The 22,112-nt window shown below is 39.9% G+C and overlaps 1 protein-coding gene across 1 annotated transcript in view; it reads left to right on the top strand.

The window, feature by feature from the left end:
- Positions 1–1,183: 1,183 nt before the first annotated feature.
- Positions 1,184–22,112, top strand: part of LOC122036538 (peptidyl-prolyl cis-trans isomerase PASTICCINO1-like) — a gene marked incomplete at its 3' end in the record, with an annotated part of 47,358 nt that continues 26,429 nt past the window's right edge. Inside the window, exons 1-7 of the mRNA XM_042595886.1 lie at positions 1,184–1,428; positions 3,572–3,714; positions 7,159–7,243; positions 7,478–7,547; positions 9,734–9,831; positions 10,530–10,652; positions 10,922–10,954. Coding sequence (XP_042451820.1) covers positions 3,638–3,714; positions 7,159–7,243; positions 7,478–7,547; positions 9,734–9,831; positions 10,530–10,652; positions 10,922–10,954 — 486 coding nt within the window. The remainder of the gene's footprint in view (positions 1,429–3,571; positions 3,715–7,158; positions 7,244–7,477; positions 7,548–9,733; positions 9,832–10,529; positions 10,653–10,921; positions 10,955–22,112) is intronic.

Genomic DNA, 22,112 nt, shown 5'->3' with positions numbered 1-22,112 from the left:
GCAAGTATATGTGCTTAGTTGAATTTGCCTACAACAATAGCTATCAAGCCACTATCAAGATGGCACCTTATGAGGCGTTGTATGGCAGAAAGTGCAGATCACCCATTTGCTGGCAAGAAGTAGGTGAGAGAAAAAATGGAAGTAGAACTGGGCATTCAGATAGAGCTGATAGATGAGACTACTCAGGCTATCCAGAAGATCAGACAGAGAATTGAGACTGTCCAGAGTAGACAGAAGAGTTATGCTGACACACGCCGTAGGCCACTTGAATTCCAAGTAGGGGATTCAGTTTTTCTCAAGGTCGCTCCTATGAAGGGAGTGATGAGATTTGGCAAGAAGGGCAAATTAAGTCCTCGTTATGTAGGACCTTACCTGATCACAGAAAGGATTGGGAAAGTAGCTTACAAGCTGAATTTACCACAAGACATGTCAGCAATATACAATGTATTTCATGTCTCCATGCTAAAGAAGTGTCTCCATGACCCGAGTCAGTGCAGATCCAAGAGGATCTTAGTTATGAGAGCAGACCTACACAGATAGTGGACAGAGCAGTCAAGAGACTAAGAAATAAAGAAGTGCCACTAGTGAAGGTTATCTGGCAGAACCAGAAGCACGAGGAAGTCACTTGGGAGCGGGAGGATAGTATGAGACAGAAGTATCCAGAGCTATTCTAAGTTCGAGGACGAACTTTTTATAAGGTATGGGGAATTGTAACGACCCAATTTTCCCTATTTCAGGTTTTAAAAGTCCATAAAAATATTTGGAAATACTTTTAAAATATTATAGAGATTTTTAGGAATTTTTAGAGTATTTTTACGTAATTTTTGGAGGTCGTTTAGTATATTTACAAAAAGAAAGAAATTTTGACAAAAATTTATTGAAGATGAGACTCGAACCTATGACCGCGGGTCGAACCCGACCTAACCGGGTGCAGCCAACCAACTGAGCTACGCAGGTTTTGTTAACCAAATAAGTAGAGATAGATATTTAAGCTATAATTGAAACATTTAAAATAAATTGGAGAAAAAGGGCCGCGGCTGAGAATCGAAGCACAGATCTGTGGCTTCGAGCAAAACCCAACGAACCAACTGCGCCAGCGGTAGGTGTTAATCAGATTTGCAGCGACAAATATTTAAGCTATAGTTAGTTATAGGAAACCTAGTTATAAAGGGATTAAGTTTTCCCTTTCTCGCGGAAAAACCCTCGTTTCTTTCTCCCAACGTGTGCGACGGCGCTGTGTACGGGCGAAACCGCAGACGCAGCTAGGGTTCCCTCCCTCCGGTGGCCGGCGAAGGCTTCTTCCGGCAAACCTTGCGGATCCGACCTCCTCCCGTCGAAGAGAGCCCGCGGACACAGAAGAAGCGCCGAGATTTGAGCTCATCCGAAACCCTAGAGGTTTCCTTCGGTTGTAAGTCCAAGAACAGCGATGTAAGTGCTTCTCACCTGCAGTAGGAGTAGTTCCGAATTTTCGTTCTTCTTGTTTTCGAGTTTTCTTCTCGATTTCGAAGCGTGCGGTGAAGATTGGTGTATTAAAACTTGCTGCCGTGAGTCTTATGAAGAAAAAGGGAATTGTTTAAATGGGCTAGAATTGTTGTGGTTCTGGGAGGGTTCAGTGGATTGCAGTGCTTCATCTAGACCTGACGTTTTTTTTATTGGTCAACCTGCTGTTAGAATCTTGTGTGGTTGGTCCTGTACATACGGTTTTAGATCCATTGATAGTGTAGATTAGTATTTAAATTTTGAGATTCCTTTATTAAATCTGAGCATGAAACCAATAGAAAGATTGTTAACCTACTATCATGCACAAATAGATTTTATGCTCTAGATATCACAGGCCATAGATGAATGTAGTTAGTGAAAGAATCGGATAGTAGATTTGATATTCTATTCCACTTGTTAGTTGTAGATTCTGAAGTTTAGATTGTATTTATCTGCTGTTAGATGTACAGCTTTCGGTTTCTATTAGTTGAACAGTTTTAGTTTCATTGCTATCAGTTGAGCATGTGTAGCAAATTTAGTTTATATGGATACTCATGAGCAGTAGCAAATTTAGTTCGTATAGAATAGCATGAGCATGATTCACTTGCAGTAGTTGATCTTGTAATTGAATTTAATTTCCAAGATGTATTAGTTCTTAATTCTTTAGTTTTCAGCCTTTAGTTATTTACAGTTTCAGATTTCATTAAAGCATTTAGCTTTAGTTTTCTCTATATATGCAGAATTTTGTTAGCTTGATATGCAGAATTTTGATTAGTATAGTTAGCATTTCAGATTTGATGTATTTTAGCATGAAGAATTGATATACATGTGTTGGTTAGCTTTTAATAGTTCTCTAATCTAAAGCATGAAGAATTTGATGTATTTCAGTGATTAAGGAAAGAAGGCGTCTTTCAATTTTGCACATATTAGCGTATATAAAGACTTTATATAATTAATTATTTTATTCTTTGATTCAACTTAATCATATATTCATTTTTTTAAACATCCAACTGACTCATCCTAAATGTCACCGTTCACGAAACGGTAAGTATCGTTAGGTGTGTTGTCCCATTTAGAAAATTTGTCTAGAGTTATTAACTACTCTTAATCATAAATTCATTGAAAAATGATTTAAAATTCACTAATACCAAACTATTCTTCCTTTACCGTACCCATGTAAAAAAAGATTTATTCTCATTCCCCTAATTCCCTGATACGTATCTATATAATTACCTTTCATTTTTTATAAGGAGAAAAAAAATTTAAAATGAGATATAATTCTTTTTAAATTTAACATATTTAAATTAGTATATAATGTATGATTTTTTTCGCCTAACTAATCGATTGATCAATCAATTCAATCTAAATCAATCGATTAATAGGACTCCTAATCGATTCATCAATAAAAAAAGACTAAATTTAATAAAAAATATATTAAATTTTAATTTTAATGTCCTGAATTTAAAAAGAATTATATTCTTTTTAAATATTTTTATCTATAAAATAGGAAGATAATTAGATAAATTGATGTTTATTATATTTAATTGGGGTAAGAATAAATATTTGGACTGAGAGTAAAATTTAATTATCATCTGAGATTTTTTTACCGTTTATCGTAATATATTTATATGTTAAATTATAATTAAAATATTTAGTAACATATTTATATATTATAATTCTTATTTTAATATGTTAAAAAATTCAAGCTAGCAGGGCTTTGGAATTTAGCTCTATAGGTTTGTGCCTCTGTTCTGCGCCGGAGATCCCTTCGGTTTCGATCTTCACTGGTTCCCCAAGCTTCCTCTCCCATCCAGCTGCGCGATCCTCCTCCCTCCCTCAACGCGAGTTTCTCTCTTTTTCCCTGCGATTCTTCTTTCACTGGATCGGGCGATTCCCCTTCTTCGCTGGCGCTCGATTCTCCTCTTCAGGATCGCTCTCTTCTGTAGGAGCTTGTGTTTTTATTGGGGAGGTCTGGGGATTGATCAATCGTTTCTTTGTTGTTGTTGTTGTTTGGGATCAAGTTATTGTCAAGAACGAGAATCGCAGATATAGCGAGCATCACGGTCTCTGCCTTCCTCGAATCCCTTTGCAGCATCAGTATCCAGTCATAAGAAGGAGAATCTTTTCAGGGACAATTCTCAAAGTGCATAGCAGAGAAATGGTGGTCGACAAGTCCTTGGAAGCAGAGCATGCACCCATGAAGAAGAAGAAAGCTGAGGAGGAGTTGGAGAAGAGGTTTCCCTTACCATTCCAAACTTTTTTAGGTCACAATTTCTTATTGTAGGAAATACTGTCTCAGTATCCTGTTTTACACCTGAGGCACTAAAGTATCTATGCATGGTTATGCCATTTTCAGAATCAAATTTATACTCAACCAAAAATTTTATTGCTCATTGTTGGTGTTTAGTTATTTGTGTTTTCTAGTAAAAATGTTGGAAGCAAAGAGAGCACTGCTTGCTACGTAGTTAGTTATGAAATTATTGCCATAGTACAATAATTTCAATTGATATATTTCTTTCTACGAGAAAGACGTCTAATGCCATGATGTCATTTTATGTGTTAGAATGATAACACAATAATTTTAATTCATACTTACTTTCTACAAGGTAGATGTCTGATGCATTAAAATGATACAAATGTTCTCCTAGTATAATAATTTCAATTGTTATGTTTCTTTCTACAAGGTAGACATATGATGCCATGATATCATTTTATATGTTAAATTCTTTCTTAAGTTATCCGAGCAATAGCTTGCCCGGTCATAGTAGAAGTGATGAAACTACATTCCAAGGAACATTGTTTAAAATCTCATACCGTGTCAGACAAAATGATCAAAATGTATCATTATGATAAATTATTGAAACTCGATACTACTAGATGTTACTTAGTACGGACAAGATTTTATGTGTTGTGTCAATCATGTCGATAAGTATTGTTTCATGCCAATATTTAACACCTCTTAGCATGATACAATACAAATTAAGATGAATTAAGATTATGTTATTATTCTTTTTAGCTTGTCTCCCTACAATAATGGAAAATGGCAAAATTGTATCATTCCAAGTGGAAAACAAAATTTAAATTTAAGTATATAGTTGTGTTTTTCTTTTTTTGTCTCCTTACTCCTTTCATCTCCAATTCGTCACTTGCACTACATGATATTAGGCAAAAATTGAAGCTTCGGCGCATCTCAAGATTTTGAAGCTTGCCAAGGAATAACCCTTATTTCCATATCCTTATGTTTATTTTGTACAACTCAACAACATCAGAAAAGATTGCTGAGTCTTATTTGAAAGTTTACATAGTTGTGCGATATGCACCTTTTTTACTATATTAGAAGATGTACCATGGTATATCGATGGAGCAAGAAAATATTCTAAGTGGGTACATAAAGGTGGACAAAAATTTGACATATCCGACTTGACCTGACAAATCGAATGAATCCAATCAAAAATATCAATTATTTCCTAGTTCTGGTTTACGTTATGAATTTCAATTATGTTGAATTCATTACTTCAGATGGATTTCGAGTTCTTAAAAAAAACTTCTGAGCCAGAACCAGTCTTCCATATATATTCCATTTATATGCCATTTCTTTTTGTAATGTCAAAAGGGTATATTTTATATATATGTAGATATATTATAAGAAGCATATAATATTTATCATCTACCATAAATCAAAATCCTTTCATATGCTTACAATTTAGAACCATGTATTTCACTTATTGTTTGAAACCAAAAGAATTTTAAAATGCTTTAAAATCCCAGAAATCATGAAAACCCAAAACAATAGGAAACTTGAGCTGAAGCAACTAGAAAAAATATTCATTTTTCTTACGAAATTTAAAGCTTGAGCTTCAGGTTGGATTTTCTTTCGTATCCTTAACTCTTTTGATTAGGTATCTTGATACTCTTAACTCTTCAGTTTAGGTCTGTTTTTTTTCCTAAAAATCCAATCCAATCCAATCCAACAAAGTCTAATTCCTAGATGCAATTATATATTAAAAATAATTAAACAAATTAAAATGTATTTTATTATTTAAAAATGATTGATCAAAACTTGTATCTATTTGATTTAGTCGATTGAGTTGGCCATGCTAATTGAATAATGATTATCTAGTTTAATCTAACCAATCCAATAGATCATCTAAAATGACTAGGTAAATTCAGTTCGATTGATTGAATAAATTTGACTATCTTGATTTTATAACAATAGTTTGATTGTAAAAAATATAATTAAGGTACGATTATTGAAATTTGACCTCTATTCATTTTTGATCATGCAAACTTATCATGTATAACCAACTGTTAAATTTGATAACAAATGCTTACTATACTATGCTAGTTGTTGTCCTTTTTTTGGTGTTAGTTTTTTGAGCAAATGGTGTCAACATGTTTGAAATAGATGAAACATAATGTTTTTGTTTCATCATCATATGGCATATTCAAGGGTTCTTTTGTGTCAATTGGCACCACTGTCTTGAACTTGGCTCCACCATGGCCAGTGTCCATTGTTTTCACACAGTATGCATGTGCTTAATCTTAGGATGCTATTTTTGCATTCTCCTTCCAAGTTTGCATGGCCAGACATGTGAAGCCAAAAATGGAAATAACATCTGCTCTTTTATTTGAATTTTCTAACATTTCTAATAAGGATTAAATTAATTTCGTATCTTAGATAGTCTCATTTAACAACCCAACATAAATTAATAGTAGAAAAATGTGCATGACTTCTAGAATTTAGTGGTGGAAGTTAAAGGATGGAAAATAAGATATATATAAGAAGAGGGTAGGAGTACAAGTATTAAATATATGGTGACTAATACAACATGTGATAAGCAGACATTAAAATTGAAAATGGTAGCCAAGACTACTTAGTGAGTCAAAGGATGCACACTACCAAGTAAATAGTTTTGATGGTGGAATGAGAAAATATAAGATAAAGGCAAAACGAATAGTCTTATTTATACACAAAAATAAAGAAACATAAGTATATAGTAGCAGAAAAAGAGGCGAAGAGGTCAAAAGGAAGTTAAGAATAACGACAACGGGATACAAAAGAAGGGGAAAGAGATATTTATAGAGTAGCTAAAGCGAGAGACGTTTTATGCAAAATAGATGGTTGAAATGGAGAGCGTCGGTGTTCTATGTGATCGTAAAGTACTTTTAAAATTTAAAGGGAAATTTTACAAAATGACGGATACACTTGCTAGGTTATGACTCGAGTACATAAGCTAAAGATAAAAGTTGTAGAGATGAGGATGTTAAGGTGGGTGTGTGGACATATGAGGATGGACAGGATAAGAAATGTCCTTAGACATGTACTTAGACAATCGGGGTTGCACCTATTGAGGAAAACTTGGGAGTTACGTTTAAGATAGTACATATATGTACTTAGACAACTATTAGACAATGTGAAACTATGACAAATATGTACATTAAACGAGGAAGATGAAGAGGAAGACTATAAAACATTTGGTTAGTAACAATAAAATAAGATAAAATTTATTTAAATATCGATGATGATATAGTAAAGGATAGAGTCCAATGCTGTAGAAGGATCTATATAGCCGGCCCCACCTAGTGGGATAAGACTTGGTTGTTGTTGTATCCTAGAGAGTCTCATTTGGATGTCACTGAGTTCTTGTGGTAACTGACTTCATATTTTCTACTTAATAGGAGAAAAAAAATTACTCCTGGATGTTTGATGAAAGCAATTATCAGATCAGGAGATGGCAAAGCAAAGCCTGCAGATGGAGATCAGGTACCACTAACCATTATACCTTTTTTTATTCTAGATTGATATTTGATTGCATCATGCATACTTAGATTTATGACTTTTATTTTCCAAGCTATACATTTGAAATACATATTATTCTGTTACATAAATGGTAAGTACTTATCTTTACTCAGTTATCTTGTATTGATAGGAAAGTCTCAAGCAACTATTTGCAACAAATTTTCCTTATTATACAAAAAAATAATAATTATGTTGCAGGCAATATTCCACTGCACCACCAGAACTCTAGATGGCATCATTGTTGATTCAACTAGATCAGAACATGGAGGTGAATACTTAGTGTAGTAAATAAATATTTGTCTTGTTCTCTTCAGCAAAGGAAGTTAAATCTGCTTCATTATTTTCTGAACTTTTCATTTTTTGACCTTGTTTCCATTTTTTGGTTTCTCTACCTGAATGTTACATAAAATTATGAAATTCATACCCTTTGTTATGCTTGTTGTTTTTAGTTCTGTGGTTGGCATTTGATTGATGCCTTTTTAGCTGCATGAAAGATTGCTATTTTCTAACGTGGTTCCTTTATAGGATGGCATGACTCCTTGTTTTCCAGTCTAATATTGTTGATTCTGTTCAGAAAATGCCCAAAGTAGCCTTGACGTATTGTTTCCACTCTCAGATTAACTTATGAAAGTTGTTGTGGCTGATGTTCATTTTGATTTGTCTCTTATATAGTTTGGAAGTAGATGAGTTCAATTTGTTGCATCTAGCTGGATACTTCTGTTGTTTGTTTGCCATGCAAGTTATATCTATAATCACTACGTTCATGATTTTTTTAAAGATACTTTGTCTTAGCTATCTGAAACTTAAATATATCAGTAAGTGTGGCCTTTACACTTGTACTACACAGTTACCTATGCGTCCGTCAAGTAGCCATCACTATCAATTTAAGGTAAATGCCAGTTTGAAAAACATTTTAAATTCTGATGGTTGCTGATAAAATATTTTAGACTCTTGAACCCTAGTAACACGACCAAAACACTTTATCAAGTCAGCTGTTTCTGGTTCAGGATACAACATGGGATTTTAGAGTGACTTAGCTCAACATTTTCAGCTCTTACATCTCTTATCATGAGAAACATAGTTGAGTACTTGTGTGTTCACTTATTTTGTTTCTTTGACAGTTTGAGTTTGGAATATCTTGCTTCTCACAATAGATAATTGGTGAAAAAACAGCCATGCTTCTAGGGATGACAATTTTCTTCGAATCCGACAGAATATCCGATAGCAGAGCCAAATGGAGGAGGGTACAGAGGGACTACTGATATCTGATATCCGACATCCGACTCGAATACTTGATTAAATAATATGTATATATTAAAGATTTTTTTTTCCAAAACTCACTAACTATTTTTGTTGATGTTAGGAGTAGGCTATATAGATATTTAATCTATTTTTTTTAATTATATATATATATATATATGATGTTAATTCTAATATGCTTTTGTTGAATAATGATAGTTGGATGGAAAGAAGAAAAATTGTTAGTATAGAAGATAGTTGATCCCTTAATGAGTATGAGGATAAATATCCGATCCTCGATGGGTATGGGGACGGAGAATATGGAATCCAATTTGAACCCGGCCCATTGCTATCACTACTTTCTAGTCATTCAAAAATATTTACACCTTTTTCCTATCAAGAGAAATTAGGTTTCTGAACCTGAATTGTTTGTTGGTCTTCCTCAGAAAGCTTGCAATAATTTTGCACTATGTTTAAGCAATCAAAAGGCTGTTTCCTTTTATCTATTACATATCTGGTTGCAGACCAAATCAAGCTTTGAAATTTTACTTTGAGCTAATATTTTGGTCTATGACTAGAGCAAGATGTGTCAATTTGATACCGATAGTGCCGAGATGTGGTGTTGGAGATACCCACGAGGAGGGAATCAATGAGAAGAGGAAGAAGAGAATCAAGATGCCAAACCTTAGCCTTTACTTCATTGTTGCCTTGCCTCGTGCTGTATCACCATTGTCGCTGAAGGCTCAGGTGCTCAAGATAAGCTTCATACCTCATTGCGGAAGCATGTGCCCCAAGGGGAGCCTCTGATTCTGTTGTCGTCATCATGAAAGCTTCTCAAGTATTATCGTCTTAGGATAATTCGCATGTTGGTTGACAGGTGGAATGAAATATTTTACCTCTGTTCACCGACACAAAATGAAATTCCAAACCTCGGTCCAAACACAACGTAGGTCATCTTCATCTTACCAATTAGTTATTCTAAAGGGAAAATGTACAATGACTCAAAGAGGCTGATCAAGTGAAAAGGTTCAAGAGAAAAGTTTCTCTTAGTTCTTTTTCACAACATATAACAACATATTAAAGTTGACTTCTGTTATGCTTTCTTGAGTGTGTTGAATATTTGTTATTATGCACGTTTGTTAATAATCTTTATTGGACAACAACGTTCTAGTATCTAAGAAAAATTTTATGCTTCATTTTTGTTTGACATAATAGGCAAAGACAATCCTAGAAGAAATGTTTTGGGGAAAAGCAAGATGATTCTGGGCTTTGTTGAAGGAATTCCTACTATGACAAAGGGTGAAGTAGCAATGGTAACTCCTCTTGGTTGGCTATGGTTCATTGTTATTTCATGCTGAGGTCATCTGCTCTTTCGTTTATTTATCTAAAGTCACTCAGCATTTGTTTTTAAAGATATGCTTTTGAACAATCTTTTCCATTTTTGAGAATATTCAATAATGAATTTTAACTTCCCTACTAAGAACTGACCTGGATGAGTAAACTTGGCCTCTCATTAGCTCCCTAAAATGAATAGAGAGCTCTATAAGTCGTGTTTAAGTCTTTTCTTATAGTTTCCTTGGGTTTTTTGCAAACATGATACTCACTTGTTTCTTCCTCTTATGTGCTATGAAATCTCTGCATCTTGTGCCAGTAATTTCAGTCTACTATTTATTGTACAGAAGATAACCATGTGGCTTTCTTCAAACATTTCAAAAAACTATCACCAGCTCATGTTTTACTAAAGTTAAGCATGTGGTTTTGTCATTGCTTCTGTTTAGTTGGAAGGTTGTGGTATGTAAGCATGTCGGTGTTTTTTTATCACAAGTATTCTCTCATAAGATCCTGGTACATCTTACTAGTTGTTTCTTTTTTGTTTGGCTGTGTTCCATTCCATGCAATTCCTTCTTGTTAGCGGAAGCTCTAATCTATTTTCACCATTTCGTTTGGCTCTGATAAGAATGCAATGCCCCTTATTTTTCTAAACTTTGATATCTATTTTATTTGTTTGCAGTTCAAAATGAAACCTGAGATCCACTATGCTGAGGAGGATTGTCCACTTACGGTCTCGGAGACCTTCCCCAAGAATGACGAACTTCACTTTGAAATTGAGATGATTGATTTCCATAAAGTCAAAGTATGAAAAATGAATCAAGTGCCATCCATATTAGTCTCTTTTCTCCAGGATGTCATTATGAAAATTTCTTGCAATTCAAACATCTCTTTTGTTCATCTTGTGTTCATTATATATATTTTAGGGAAAATTTTTTCTGAAGAATTAATTTCTATATTCTTAGTACAAATCCATGGTCACGTAATCAACAATTTTCTCTGGAATTAATTTAGATTTATATGGATTATCTTGCATGCACTGCTTTGTGTTATCTAATGTGAGCTCCTCTCCAGGTCGTCAGTGAAGATTTAGGAGTTGTGAAGAAGGTATGTAAAATGATGCAAAGTACCATTTTGAATAAATGAAATTTCAGTTCTATAGTATTCATTTAGATGGTATTTTCCACTTCATTTCCCTTTGAGAAATAATTATTCTGTTTATAAACTTCTCAAATGAAATCTTTGGTGTACCATCTCATTCAAGGATTGGAATCTTATGCTATTTGGGTTGGCACAATCAAACTTGCCATTCCACCCACAAACAGAAGCCAACGTTGTGTTAGTACAGCATTCTTTAAGTGTACCAGCATTGCCCACTTTTATTGGATGACATTGAATGAGATTCTCCATGTCTTGTAGGTATAGGTCAACAAATATTCTCCATGTTTTTCAAGTATGGTTAAGATAGGGAATCTCAATGTTAAAGGTCATGGTGCAAGTTTTTAGTGGTGAGACTAGCTCCTTGTGGTTTAGGTTATGATAGAGAAAAGATGGTTTTTAGGGAGAACTAAGAAGGGTGAAGAAGCATGATTTGGTGCAAGCTCATTGCAAAGCATAATAAGCGGTTAGGAAGTAGGGACCTCGAGTTGCCATGCGAATATAGAGAATTGGTTTCGTGAAGAAACGGGATCGAGTTTATGCCACTTAGTAGAGGGGAGGAGGATAGGAAACAATAAGATTTTAAATAAAATATTAATTTTATATATATATTTTTAAAATTAATGAAATTTAGGAGAATTATATAAGATTTTATTTAATATTTTAACATTGGGGGAAAATTAAAATAGTTTTTTATCTTTTATTTTAAATTAATTGTATTGGTGGGCAATGTGTGTGGTCAGAGTAAACGGTTTTTTCCTCTAGTAATAATCATCAACTTTACAATTGTAATTTTAAGGTATTTAATAGAGCTTTAATTGAATTTCTAATTTAATGATCTATAACTTCAATATAACGTCAATAGTTATCTAGTTAATTTTATTAGTTACTATTTATGTTAATTATATATTATTAAAACATGGTGAAATCAAGGTTCAAAATTTAGAAGTGTGTCGAAGCTTCGATCTAATCAAGGTGTCGGGAATGGATTGGAATTGATGGAAAGATATTGTTTTGATTCATGGTGTCGGGAATGAATTGGAATTGAAGAAGTAAGGAGATGAAGCATAGGAAGGAGACATTTAGAGTCTTAGCAAATGGTGTCATTTAATATCTCAATTCAATTTGAATATCAATAGTCCCTCCTAAGACCAATATGTCAATGTGTATCCTACTGAGACTTCGTATCCTACCAACATAATTTGGGTTTATTGGTTGCACTTTGCCATTTATATTTCATCTAATGTGATTCTAAACCCCTCTTTTTGAGCATGTACATGTTTGAAAACAATGTTCACAAGTCTAGGTCTACTTAGGTTTGAATAGCATTAGCATTCACATTCACATTCACATTCACATTTTGGAATGTCAATTTGTAGTAACTTTGTCAATTAAATAAATATCATCTAAAAATTAATATAAAAAAAAATACTAATTTCTGTGAGGAGTTGGAGTCCTACTTATATCAAAAGGAATAATGTGACTGGGATGGTAATCCACTAAGGTTGATGTTGTGCGTATGAAGTGTACATTTAACAAACCATCAGTTTTTCTTAATTAGCCAAGTTAACATAACATGTTTGGGAAGCAATAGGAACTACAATGAAACTAGTTAAAAAGGTAGGTGTATGGTGAATAATTATTCTTATGCACTTATGCGTAGTTTGAATCATAGGATTCATTATTCATACTATACGATACCTTACAATTACGTTTTTTAAAATGATACAACTCTTGAAATGAAGAAGCATGAAGATTTAGCTTATACAAACCTTATACCATTTTAAAAATAAGTAAGAAATTTCATTGAAATCTAACCATCTAAAAGGAAATCTCATTAAGAAATTAAATTAATTCTAACATAATCGAAATTAAACCAAATTCATTAAAAAAAGAAGAAGAAAAGGAGTAATACAATTTATATTTAACTATAAAGCTTCAATAGATTAGATCTCAAAGTCAATGATAATGGAAGATATGAAGCCGTATATTTTGTTATGAATTAGCATCATGTTACTCCATCTATACTATTATGCTATTAAATAAAATATTATATTATTTTTAATATTTTATATTTTAAAGCTATCTTGAATAAGATAGAATTATTTTTTTAACATATTATATCTTTTTTTTTTTGTTTGAATCTTATAATTCACATTTGAAATTTCATTGATGGGGTGATAATGGGACCCACTAAGTGCGGGTCAAAGGACGGAGATAACAACCAACGTGAAGGTCAAAGTCAAGGAGGTCAACGTCAAAGAACCAAGGGGCTCACCGAAGAGGGCCAAGCGGAGCTCTCCTGCAGGGGTCGATCAGATATGAACCACTCGACTGACAAAGGTTTGGTCCAAGCAGAACACTCGAGCAGCCGAGATCATCAAGCGCTCGTTACGGAGCAGAGGAGCGTTGGGACGACCGGAGCGTTAGTCCGATTAGGCATAACCGAGCCACTGCACCCAGTTACTGCAAGGAAGAGCAGCCCCGACCAAGCGAAGGTGTCCCCAGCCGAGCGGCTTCCTCGCTCGGTCGAGCAGCGGGATCCTTGACGTATCTCTCAATATCCTTTTGGGAGATAGTGTCGTTGACACGAGACATTGGCAGCAGGCGGATCGTACGATGGAAACTTCTACTGTCTTGTTAGGGAAATGCATGCTTTGTTAAGGTAGGGTGTCAGAGGTACTTTCCTGACAGATCCTTTCATAGGATAAATTGGAGAACGTGCCCACGACAATTGGAGAATGTGCCCACGCCTTGAGAAACGCGCACATCACCCACCAAGGCACTATATAAAGGGGTCTATACACCAACAGAGATACACGTTATTCACTATTCACTCCTGTGTCTACTATTGCTCCGTCTTTTTCCTCTTTCCGGTGACTGACTTGAGCTTTGCAGGGTCAATGTCGGGACCCCTTTCCTGGCTCAGCACTGATATTTTTTGTGTTGCAGAGCGGAGCAGAGTCTACATCTAGTCAACCCATCAGCCATATCTCCAACTTGCCATCTCCATGATTTTCAGACAGGATCATATTGGCGAGGTAGCCTACATCCGAAACACGAAGATGGAGGATGCTGGATGACTCACCACGGCGACTTTAACAAAGGAGGAGTCAGATATGCTAATACAAGTCCGAGCGGCAAATATGGTGGAGCAACAACAGCAACAGGTGCTGGCCGAGCCCTAGGTATAGGAGCTCGCGGTCTCAGAGGAGCTAGGCCGAGTGGATAAGGAATGAGGATCCTCCTTCAACGACGCGCACGCTCGGGATGCACGTAAAGGGAAAGCACTAAGGATGATGATTCGCCCGAGCGGATCAATCAATAGTTCTCTCAAGGAATCTTGGACAACCCTCTGCCAAGGCATTACACTTCGTTGACGATCGGTGAGTACAACGGAACGATCGATCCGGACAACCACCTGACCCAATTTGATAACGCGTCCACACTTCATCAGTACACCGACGGGGTGAAGTACCGGGTCTTCCTCACAACCCTTTCTAGGTCAGCACAACGCTGGTTCAGACGAATTTCGATCGGCTCGATTCATTGCTCCAAAGACTTCCGAGCGATATTCTTGCACCACTTCGCTAGTAGCCGTCGCTACCAGAAGACGAGCGTTAACTTGTTTTCCTTGAAGCAAGAGCTTAAAGAGGCATTGACGACCTACATCAAGCGGTTCAACTAAGTGGTCATGGATATTCCATCGGTCTCCTCGGAAATATTAGTGAACGCCTTCGCCCACCGAAGGAGAGTTCTTTCGCTCACTCATCCGGAGGCTGTCGAAGGACATTGACCACCTGCTTAGGAGGGCCATGGTGTATAGAAACGTGGAAGAGGCCTAAGCAGCAAGAAGAAAGGAGACACTTGCCGAGCCCGTAGGAGCACCTGAGCGGCGACAACCTAGTAGTTATCAATCACCCAAGGGGCCCCAAGTTGGAGGAGCACAGCAACACCAGAGCCCAAAACACGTCGTACAACATGTGGCAGCCGGTCGCCCAAAAGTTGCAAAAGGCAAGTCATGGATGCCAATCTTCTGCTCGTTCCATCAGTCGGCGACACACAACATGCGTGATTGCTATGACCTGACACTAATTGCTAGCAAACCAGCTCTGTGGGGATATCACCATCTCCTGATTGACGCCTTAGATGCCGATCAGCCGACCGAAGGGACGAAGAGAGAACGACAGCCGAACCACGTCTTCATCAGCCTCTGCGGAGGAAGAACACAAGTCCCGCCCGAGTTTTTGCTGAGCGGAACATACCCTCGGCTCGAGAGGAAGAAAACAGGAGCAATTTCGCTCGGGGGAAAATCAGAATGATCGCCGGTGGGCCGACCGACGGTGATTCAAATCGAGCCAGGAAGTCGCATGCGCGGTGGCTAGAAATACATTTTGTTGGATGCAGTAAGGAGAAGGCCGATGATCCTGAGATTAGCTTTAGTCCCCGAGACTTAGAGGAAGTGGAGATCCCTCACGACGACGCCTTGATCATCCAGGCGGTAATCGCTAACTATACCATCCACCGAACTTTTGTTGATACAGGTAGCTAAGTGAATATAATATTCAAGAACGCGTTCGATCAGCTGCAAATTGATTGAAGCCAGTTGTGCAGCCAATAACAACCCCGTTCTACGTGTTCACAGGCAACGAAGTATTATCGATCGGCCAAGCTCGACTGCCATATCGCTCGGAGAGGAGCCACTCAAGAGGACAAGGACCATAAACTTTATTGTAGTGGACGCGCCGTCCGCCTATAATGTTATATTGGGTTGACCGGCCCTTAACGAGTTCCGAGTGGTGGTGTCCACTTTCTGCCAGAAAATCAAGTTTCCTGTAGACAACGAGGTGGGTGAAGTTAAAGGCGACCAATTAGACGCTCGACGATGTTACATCGAGATAATCAAGTCGGAAGTAAGAGCCGTGCGGAAGGCCCTGCGCTTGGAAGTGAACGCCGTCAGGGAAGAATCTCTCGCATTGATCTACGAGGAAAAGGAGGAAGTCTAGATTCATCCCAATCGATCGGAGGCCACCACTTTCATCACTACTGACTTGACAGAGGAGAAGAAGGCAGAGTTGGTTACCTGTCTTAGGCGAAATCACGATGTGTTTGTCTGGTCGACCCACAAGTTCCCGGACATCTTGCCAAGGGTAGCTCAGCACGAGCTTCACGTCCGACCAGACGCTCGGTCTGTGAAACAGAGGAAGAGGGACTTCAGTGCAAGCAGAACCAGATCACTTGGGCGGAGATAGAAAAACTGCTAGAAGTCGGTCACATCCGCGAGGTTTAGTTTCCAACTTGGCTTGCTAATGTCGTGCTAGTCTCCAAACCGGGCAACAAATGACGAGTCTGCATCGACTTTCGCGATCTGAACAAGACTTGCCCGAACGACTTCTATCCCATATCCAGGATAGGGACTCTATGGCTAGTTACGAGCTGATTTGCATGCTCGACGCATATCAAGGTTACCACTAAGTGTTGCTCGCCTGAGAGGATCAATAGAAGGACAGCTTCATCACTGCCGACGGAATTTATTGCTACAATGTCGTGTCATTCGGATTGAAGAATGTCGGTGCCATCTACTAGAGATTGATGAACAAGGTGTTTCGAAGGTAGATCAGTCACAATATGGAGGTATATGTCGATGACATATTAATAAAATTTTTCTGAGCTGCTGACTTTTGTGCAGATATTGAAGAAACTTGCCGAACCTTGAGGGCGTATGGAATGAAGCTCAACTCAAACAATTGTCTGTTCGGAGCAAAGAGTTGCCGCTTTCTTGGATACATCGTCATCGAACGGGGAATCGAGGTGAATCCGAGCAAAGTAAAGGCATTACAAGACATGTCCCCGCCCCACAACTTGAAGGAAGCTCAACGGCTGATCAGACGGATTATTGCATTATCAAGTTTCATCTCCAAATCGTCCGATCGGAGTCATCCGTTCCTTAAGATCTTGCACCGAGCAATAAAGTTCCATTGGAATGCGACAAGGTGCTGAAAGAGCTCAAGAAGTACCTGACCTCCTTGCCTGTGTTGGCTAAGCCCTTCGCTGGTGAATCACTATGGATTTACTTGTCATCCACCGAGTATGCTGTTGGCTCGGCGTTGGTAAGGCAAAACAACCATGAGCAACAACCTATATATTTCCTAAGGCATATATTAAAAGATGCAGAGTCCCGCTACACCAGTCTCAAAAAATTGGCTTTCGCACTAGTACTCGCCACTCAGAGACTCTGTCCGTACTTCCTATCACATTCGATCGTCGTGATGACCAACAATGTCTTAGGAAGAGTCCTTAACCCAGAGGCATCCGGATGGTTGATCAAATAAACAACCGAGCTGAGCGAGTTCGACATACAATACAAGCCTCGGATGGTTATCAAAGCTCAGGCTTTAGCTGATTTTTTTACTAAGGTTCAGAACGCCGAGCCGGATGCGACTTGGAAAATATATGTAGACGGATCATCCACTCGGTAAGGTAGCAGGATTAACATTCTCTTAATTTCGCCGAGGATAGGATGTAATTGTCCCTGCGGCTGAATTATCGGGCTACAAATAATGAAGCCGAGTACGAGGCCCGTCGGCTTGTAGGTGGCTCGGCATATCGGAGCTGCAAAGGTCCTTATCCATTTGGATTCTCAGCTCGCTGCGCATCAGCTGTTGAGCACCTTCGAGATAAGCAACGTGCGACTCAGGCTGTATACCGAAGCTTTCGAGAAGTTGAAAGTCGGTTTTCAAGAAGTGGTTATCCATAAGATTCTCCGATCAGACAACTAGGTCACGGATGAATTGGCTAAGTTAGTCAGTTCATTGTCTCCGATCGTGATAGAGCAGTTGATCGAGCAGGTCTCACTAGTCCTTCGAGCGACTGGAGAACCACATTGATAGAGTTTCTCCGATCAGGTAGCACTCCGACCGATCACGAAGAAGCACACTTATTAAAAAAGAGGGTCGGGTGATTCACTCTGATCGAGAACCACCTATATAAAAGAGTTTTCTCAAGGCCGCTGTTTAAGTGTGTCGGACTGGAGGACATGGAATACATCTTTCAAGAAGTGCATCAGGACTCCGGAAGTCATCTGGGCGGTCGATCGCTGGCCTGAAAGATCCTGTTAGCGGGGTATTTTTGGCTCACATTGCAAGACGATACCGTTCGAACGATGGCTACTTGCTTATCGTGTAAAAAATATCACAATATCCAGCACCGACCGATCGAGGAGATGAAGGCATCCACGGTGTCTTGTCCGTTCGACCAGGCATGGATATCGTTCGACCATTTCGAATGGCAACCGGTTAGCGCAGATTTCTACTTGTCGTAGTAGATTATTTCTCAAAATGGATGGAGGCTGAGCCCTTAGCCAAGATAATCGAACATATGATCATCATGTTCATATGGCAGAATATCCTATATTGGTTCAACATCCTTCGCTGGCTCATCTCGGATAACAGGAGGCAGTTTACCGGACGGAGACTCAAGAAGTGGTGTGAGGGCTACGACATTGCGTAGGCTTTTACCTCAATAGCCTTCCCTAAGAGCAACGGCCAAGCGGAAGTCATCAACCGGGAGATCCAGGCTCGGCTTGATCATGATGGAGGCAACTGAACTCCCCAGCGTCTTGTAGGCCCATCACACCACACCAAGAGAGGCGACCGGCGTCACACCGTTTCATCTGGTGTTTGGAGGAGAAGCGGTAGTTCCAGTGGAGGTTGGAGCAGAGTTCGATCGGGTGCATCTCTAGGACGAGGAAAACACCGAGTGGAGACTCATGGGGCTTGACTTGGTCGACGAAGCGCGGGATAAGGCCGCCGTCTGGCTGATGGTGTACAGGCAGTGAATGAGGCAAAACTACAATCGGAGGGTGTTCCCAAGGTTATTCTAGGTCGGTGACCTAGTGTGGAAAAGAATAAAGTCAATCGACAACGTCACCAAGCTGGAGGCTCCCTGGGGAGGACCTTTCAAAGTCGTTCAGAAGCTTCGCTCAGGAGACTACTACCTACTGGATGAAGACGGGAGAAAGCTCGAGCGGCCCTGGAGCGCGAACCATCTCCATTCCTATAGGGCTGGGTGAGAAGTGCGTGGTTAAATCTAGATGTACTTGTATAAGTGCGTGTCTTGTGAATGCAGGAAGACAATGAATAAAAATTCAAAATGTTCCAGATTCTTGTGTCATTCGGTCAAGTTAACAGTCGAGCGGCCACTATAAATCCTAGTTTTCATCAACAGTCGAGCGGCGACTATAAACCCTAGTCTACGTCAACAGTCGAGCGGCGACTATAAACCCTGATCTTCGTCAACAATCGAATGATGACTATAAACCCTTGTCTTTGTCAACAGTCGAGCAGCGACTATAAACCCTAGTCTTCATCAACAGTCGAGCGACGACTATAAATTCAAGTCTTCATCAGCAGTCGAGCGGTGACTATAAATCCAAGTTTGCACATCAACAGTCGAGCGGCGACTATAAACCAAAGTCTACGCATCAACAGTCGAGGGGTAGCTATAAACTCAAGTCTACGACGAATAATAGCCGAGCGGCGGCTCTAAAACCGAGTCGGCGATGAATAAGGCCGAGTGGCTTCCTAAAGTCATAAAGTAAGGTTAACAGGTCGAGTAGTGACCAAAGCAAGGACGCATCGCTATGATATAGCCGCTCGACTTCTGTTGGAATGAGCATGCGGAAATATCTGAGAGTAGCTACACTGACGGGAAAGCGAGGAGTTACACTTAGAAAAATTTCATGAAATGCTAAGTGGTACAAAGTCTCACCAGAGCCAAATGGCGATGCATCGCTTAACAATGGTAAAATCTAACAATGTGAAGAAATACCGAACGACGATGCATGAAGGAATGCTTATAAAAATTAACAAAAGAAAGATGCGTCGAACGGGCGATCATGCATTGACACTTTGAAGATTTTTTTCAAAACATCGAGAGGCATTACAAAAAGAAGCCTGCGGAGCAGCAATGGGGGGTCACTCGAGGTAATCCAGCACGTCATCCGGCATCGACTCGGTCAGATTCTCCCTGTTAATCACCTTGTTGGTCAATGTGGACGAAAGATAACCGTCGTCCTTTAGCTGGTCAAGAGTCCCATTAATTCTGAAGTTGAAGAGGTAGAGCGCTCGGTTCGTGAACCGGTCGTTGAAGGCGTCCGAGCGGAGATAATCCCACTTGAGGACTTCAAACCGACTAGGCTTTGCATTTTGATAAATTTAGAGGGCCGATCGGGATGCTTCTAACTCGGCTTTCAACGATTCCAAGTCAGCATCCTTGGCGGCTGGGCCTTCGCCGCAACTTGCTCCGATCGACTCTCCCGCTTGGCACTCAGCGCGGCCACAGCCTCTTTAAGATTCTGAGCCAAGACCCGGGCCTCCTTATTCTTGATATCTAGGTCCTTGATGGCTCGGAGCTTTCGAGCGTTGGCGAAATTGATCTTCAATTCAAATGAGCTGGCTTGCTTGTTGAGCCTCGCCAGTTGCGAAGCCTGCTCAACACTCTTGGCCTTCTCCTCTTGCAGTAGCTCGGAGCTCTTCTACAAATCAACCTTCAGTTGGGCCGCCACAGCTGTTGGACTTCATGCTCCAGAAAGGCTAGCCTTTGGCACATGACTAGGCTCTCGACCCAATACTACAGCAACAATAAGATTGTAAGTGTCGAACGGATAAAAGCAATTAAATATAAAGACAATATACATATCCAGTGACCATTTGGGTATGACTGTTCGCAAGCTCCCTTGGTGAGATGATTGCCGCGCGGGCCCTGGCGTTGGCCCACACTTGTGCTAGCTACCCTTGAATTCGAATCTGGTGCTCGGGGGCACGGGATGTGACGTCGTCTGAGCTGCACCTTTCATCAGTGGGCAAATGGATGATGGTCGTTATTTTCCTCTGGCTGCTCGGACCGAAAGGTTTAGAAGTCGCTTTTCCCTTAGATTGGGACATCAGGGATGGCCGGATGATGGATACTTGTGCGGTCGGCAAGGATTGTGGTGGCATGAAGGCAATCGACGATGCACAGATGGTCCCCGATAGCTGCCCGGATAGAGAAGACGTCCGGTCGGAGGATAGTAAAGTATGGAGTGTTGCGGCTCCCTACTCAGGAAGAGCAGGCGTCGATTTCTCACCCCGCTCGGATGATGGACGAGAATTGGTGCGGGCGGGGGCTTGCAGGGCGGAAGTGGCGGAGCGGGAGGAAGCTTCTCACGGTGCCTCTTGCGGCGTATCAGAGGCTCACCGGAGGAGCAAACTTTGAGACCACCGCGATCGGCAGCATGGAAGGTCGTTCGGGAGGCAGGTCAGCTGTAGCAGCCGCGGCTCCGCTAACCTTCTCACTCTCTCCACCCTCGCTGGTCAATGTATGTGTCTCACCCGCCTCACCGAGAGTGGGTAACCGACGCTAGGCCACGACTCTCCAACTTAGCTACAGCTGTTGCATTGATCTCTGCGTCCACGAGCCTGCTCTTGCCGGCCAGACGCACCCTCAGCATGATTCGAGCTGCAAAAAAGGAAGAGAAATCAGTTAGATTCAAAGATGAGGAGAAGAAAAAGCATACCTAGGCTGGACGGCAGCCGTGTTCGGATCGGGCTCAGGCCGAACACATACAGGACACCCTCTTACAGCAGCCGATGAATGTGATACTTCTGACCGGCCAAACTGGACGCTGCTTGGAGATAGTCGGATCAGCTTCGGTATCTCCCGAGCGACGAAAGCGTCATCATTTCCATTTGCAAGGCGGTCGGGAAGTCAGGCCGCTCGGGAAAACAAAGAAAAAAATAGTATTCCCTCCAATGTTTATTGGAGGACGATATTTTATCAAAAAAGATTGAGCCCACTCGGGCTTGAAATAAGGTCCCCGGCTCAGATAGTTTAGGGTAATAGAAGTAATGAAAGACCCAAGGCGTCAAGGGAATGCCGTGCAGGCAGAACAAAACTACTACCCCGCCTGTTACGTCAAATGTGCGGTGATAGAAGATAGGATACGTGGCAGTCGGCTACAGGAGAGCATTAATGAGACTTAATTAAAAGACATGGTCGCGTGCTCGACCATAATGATTGAGGATTTGCACAATTTTTCAAAAATTTGGATGACGTCAGTCATTATGAA

The sequence above is a fragment of the Zingiber officinale genome, unplaced genomic scaffold, assembly GCF_018446385.1.
Source record: "Zingiber officinale cultivar Zhangliang unplaced genomic scaffold, Zo_v1.1 ctg170, whole genome shotgun sequence".
Lineage (NCBI taxonomy): Eukaryota > Viridiplantae > Streptophyta > Magnoliopsida > Zingiberales > Zingiberaceae > Zingiber > Zingiber officinale.
The sequence above is the reverse complement of the archived record's forward strand: the minus strand, read 5'-3'. Positions and strand labels throughout refer to the sequence as shown.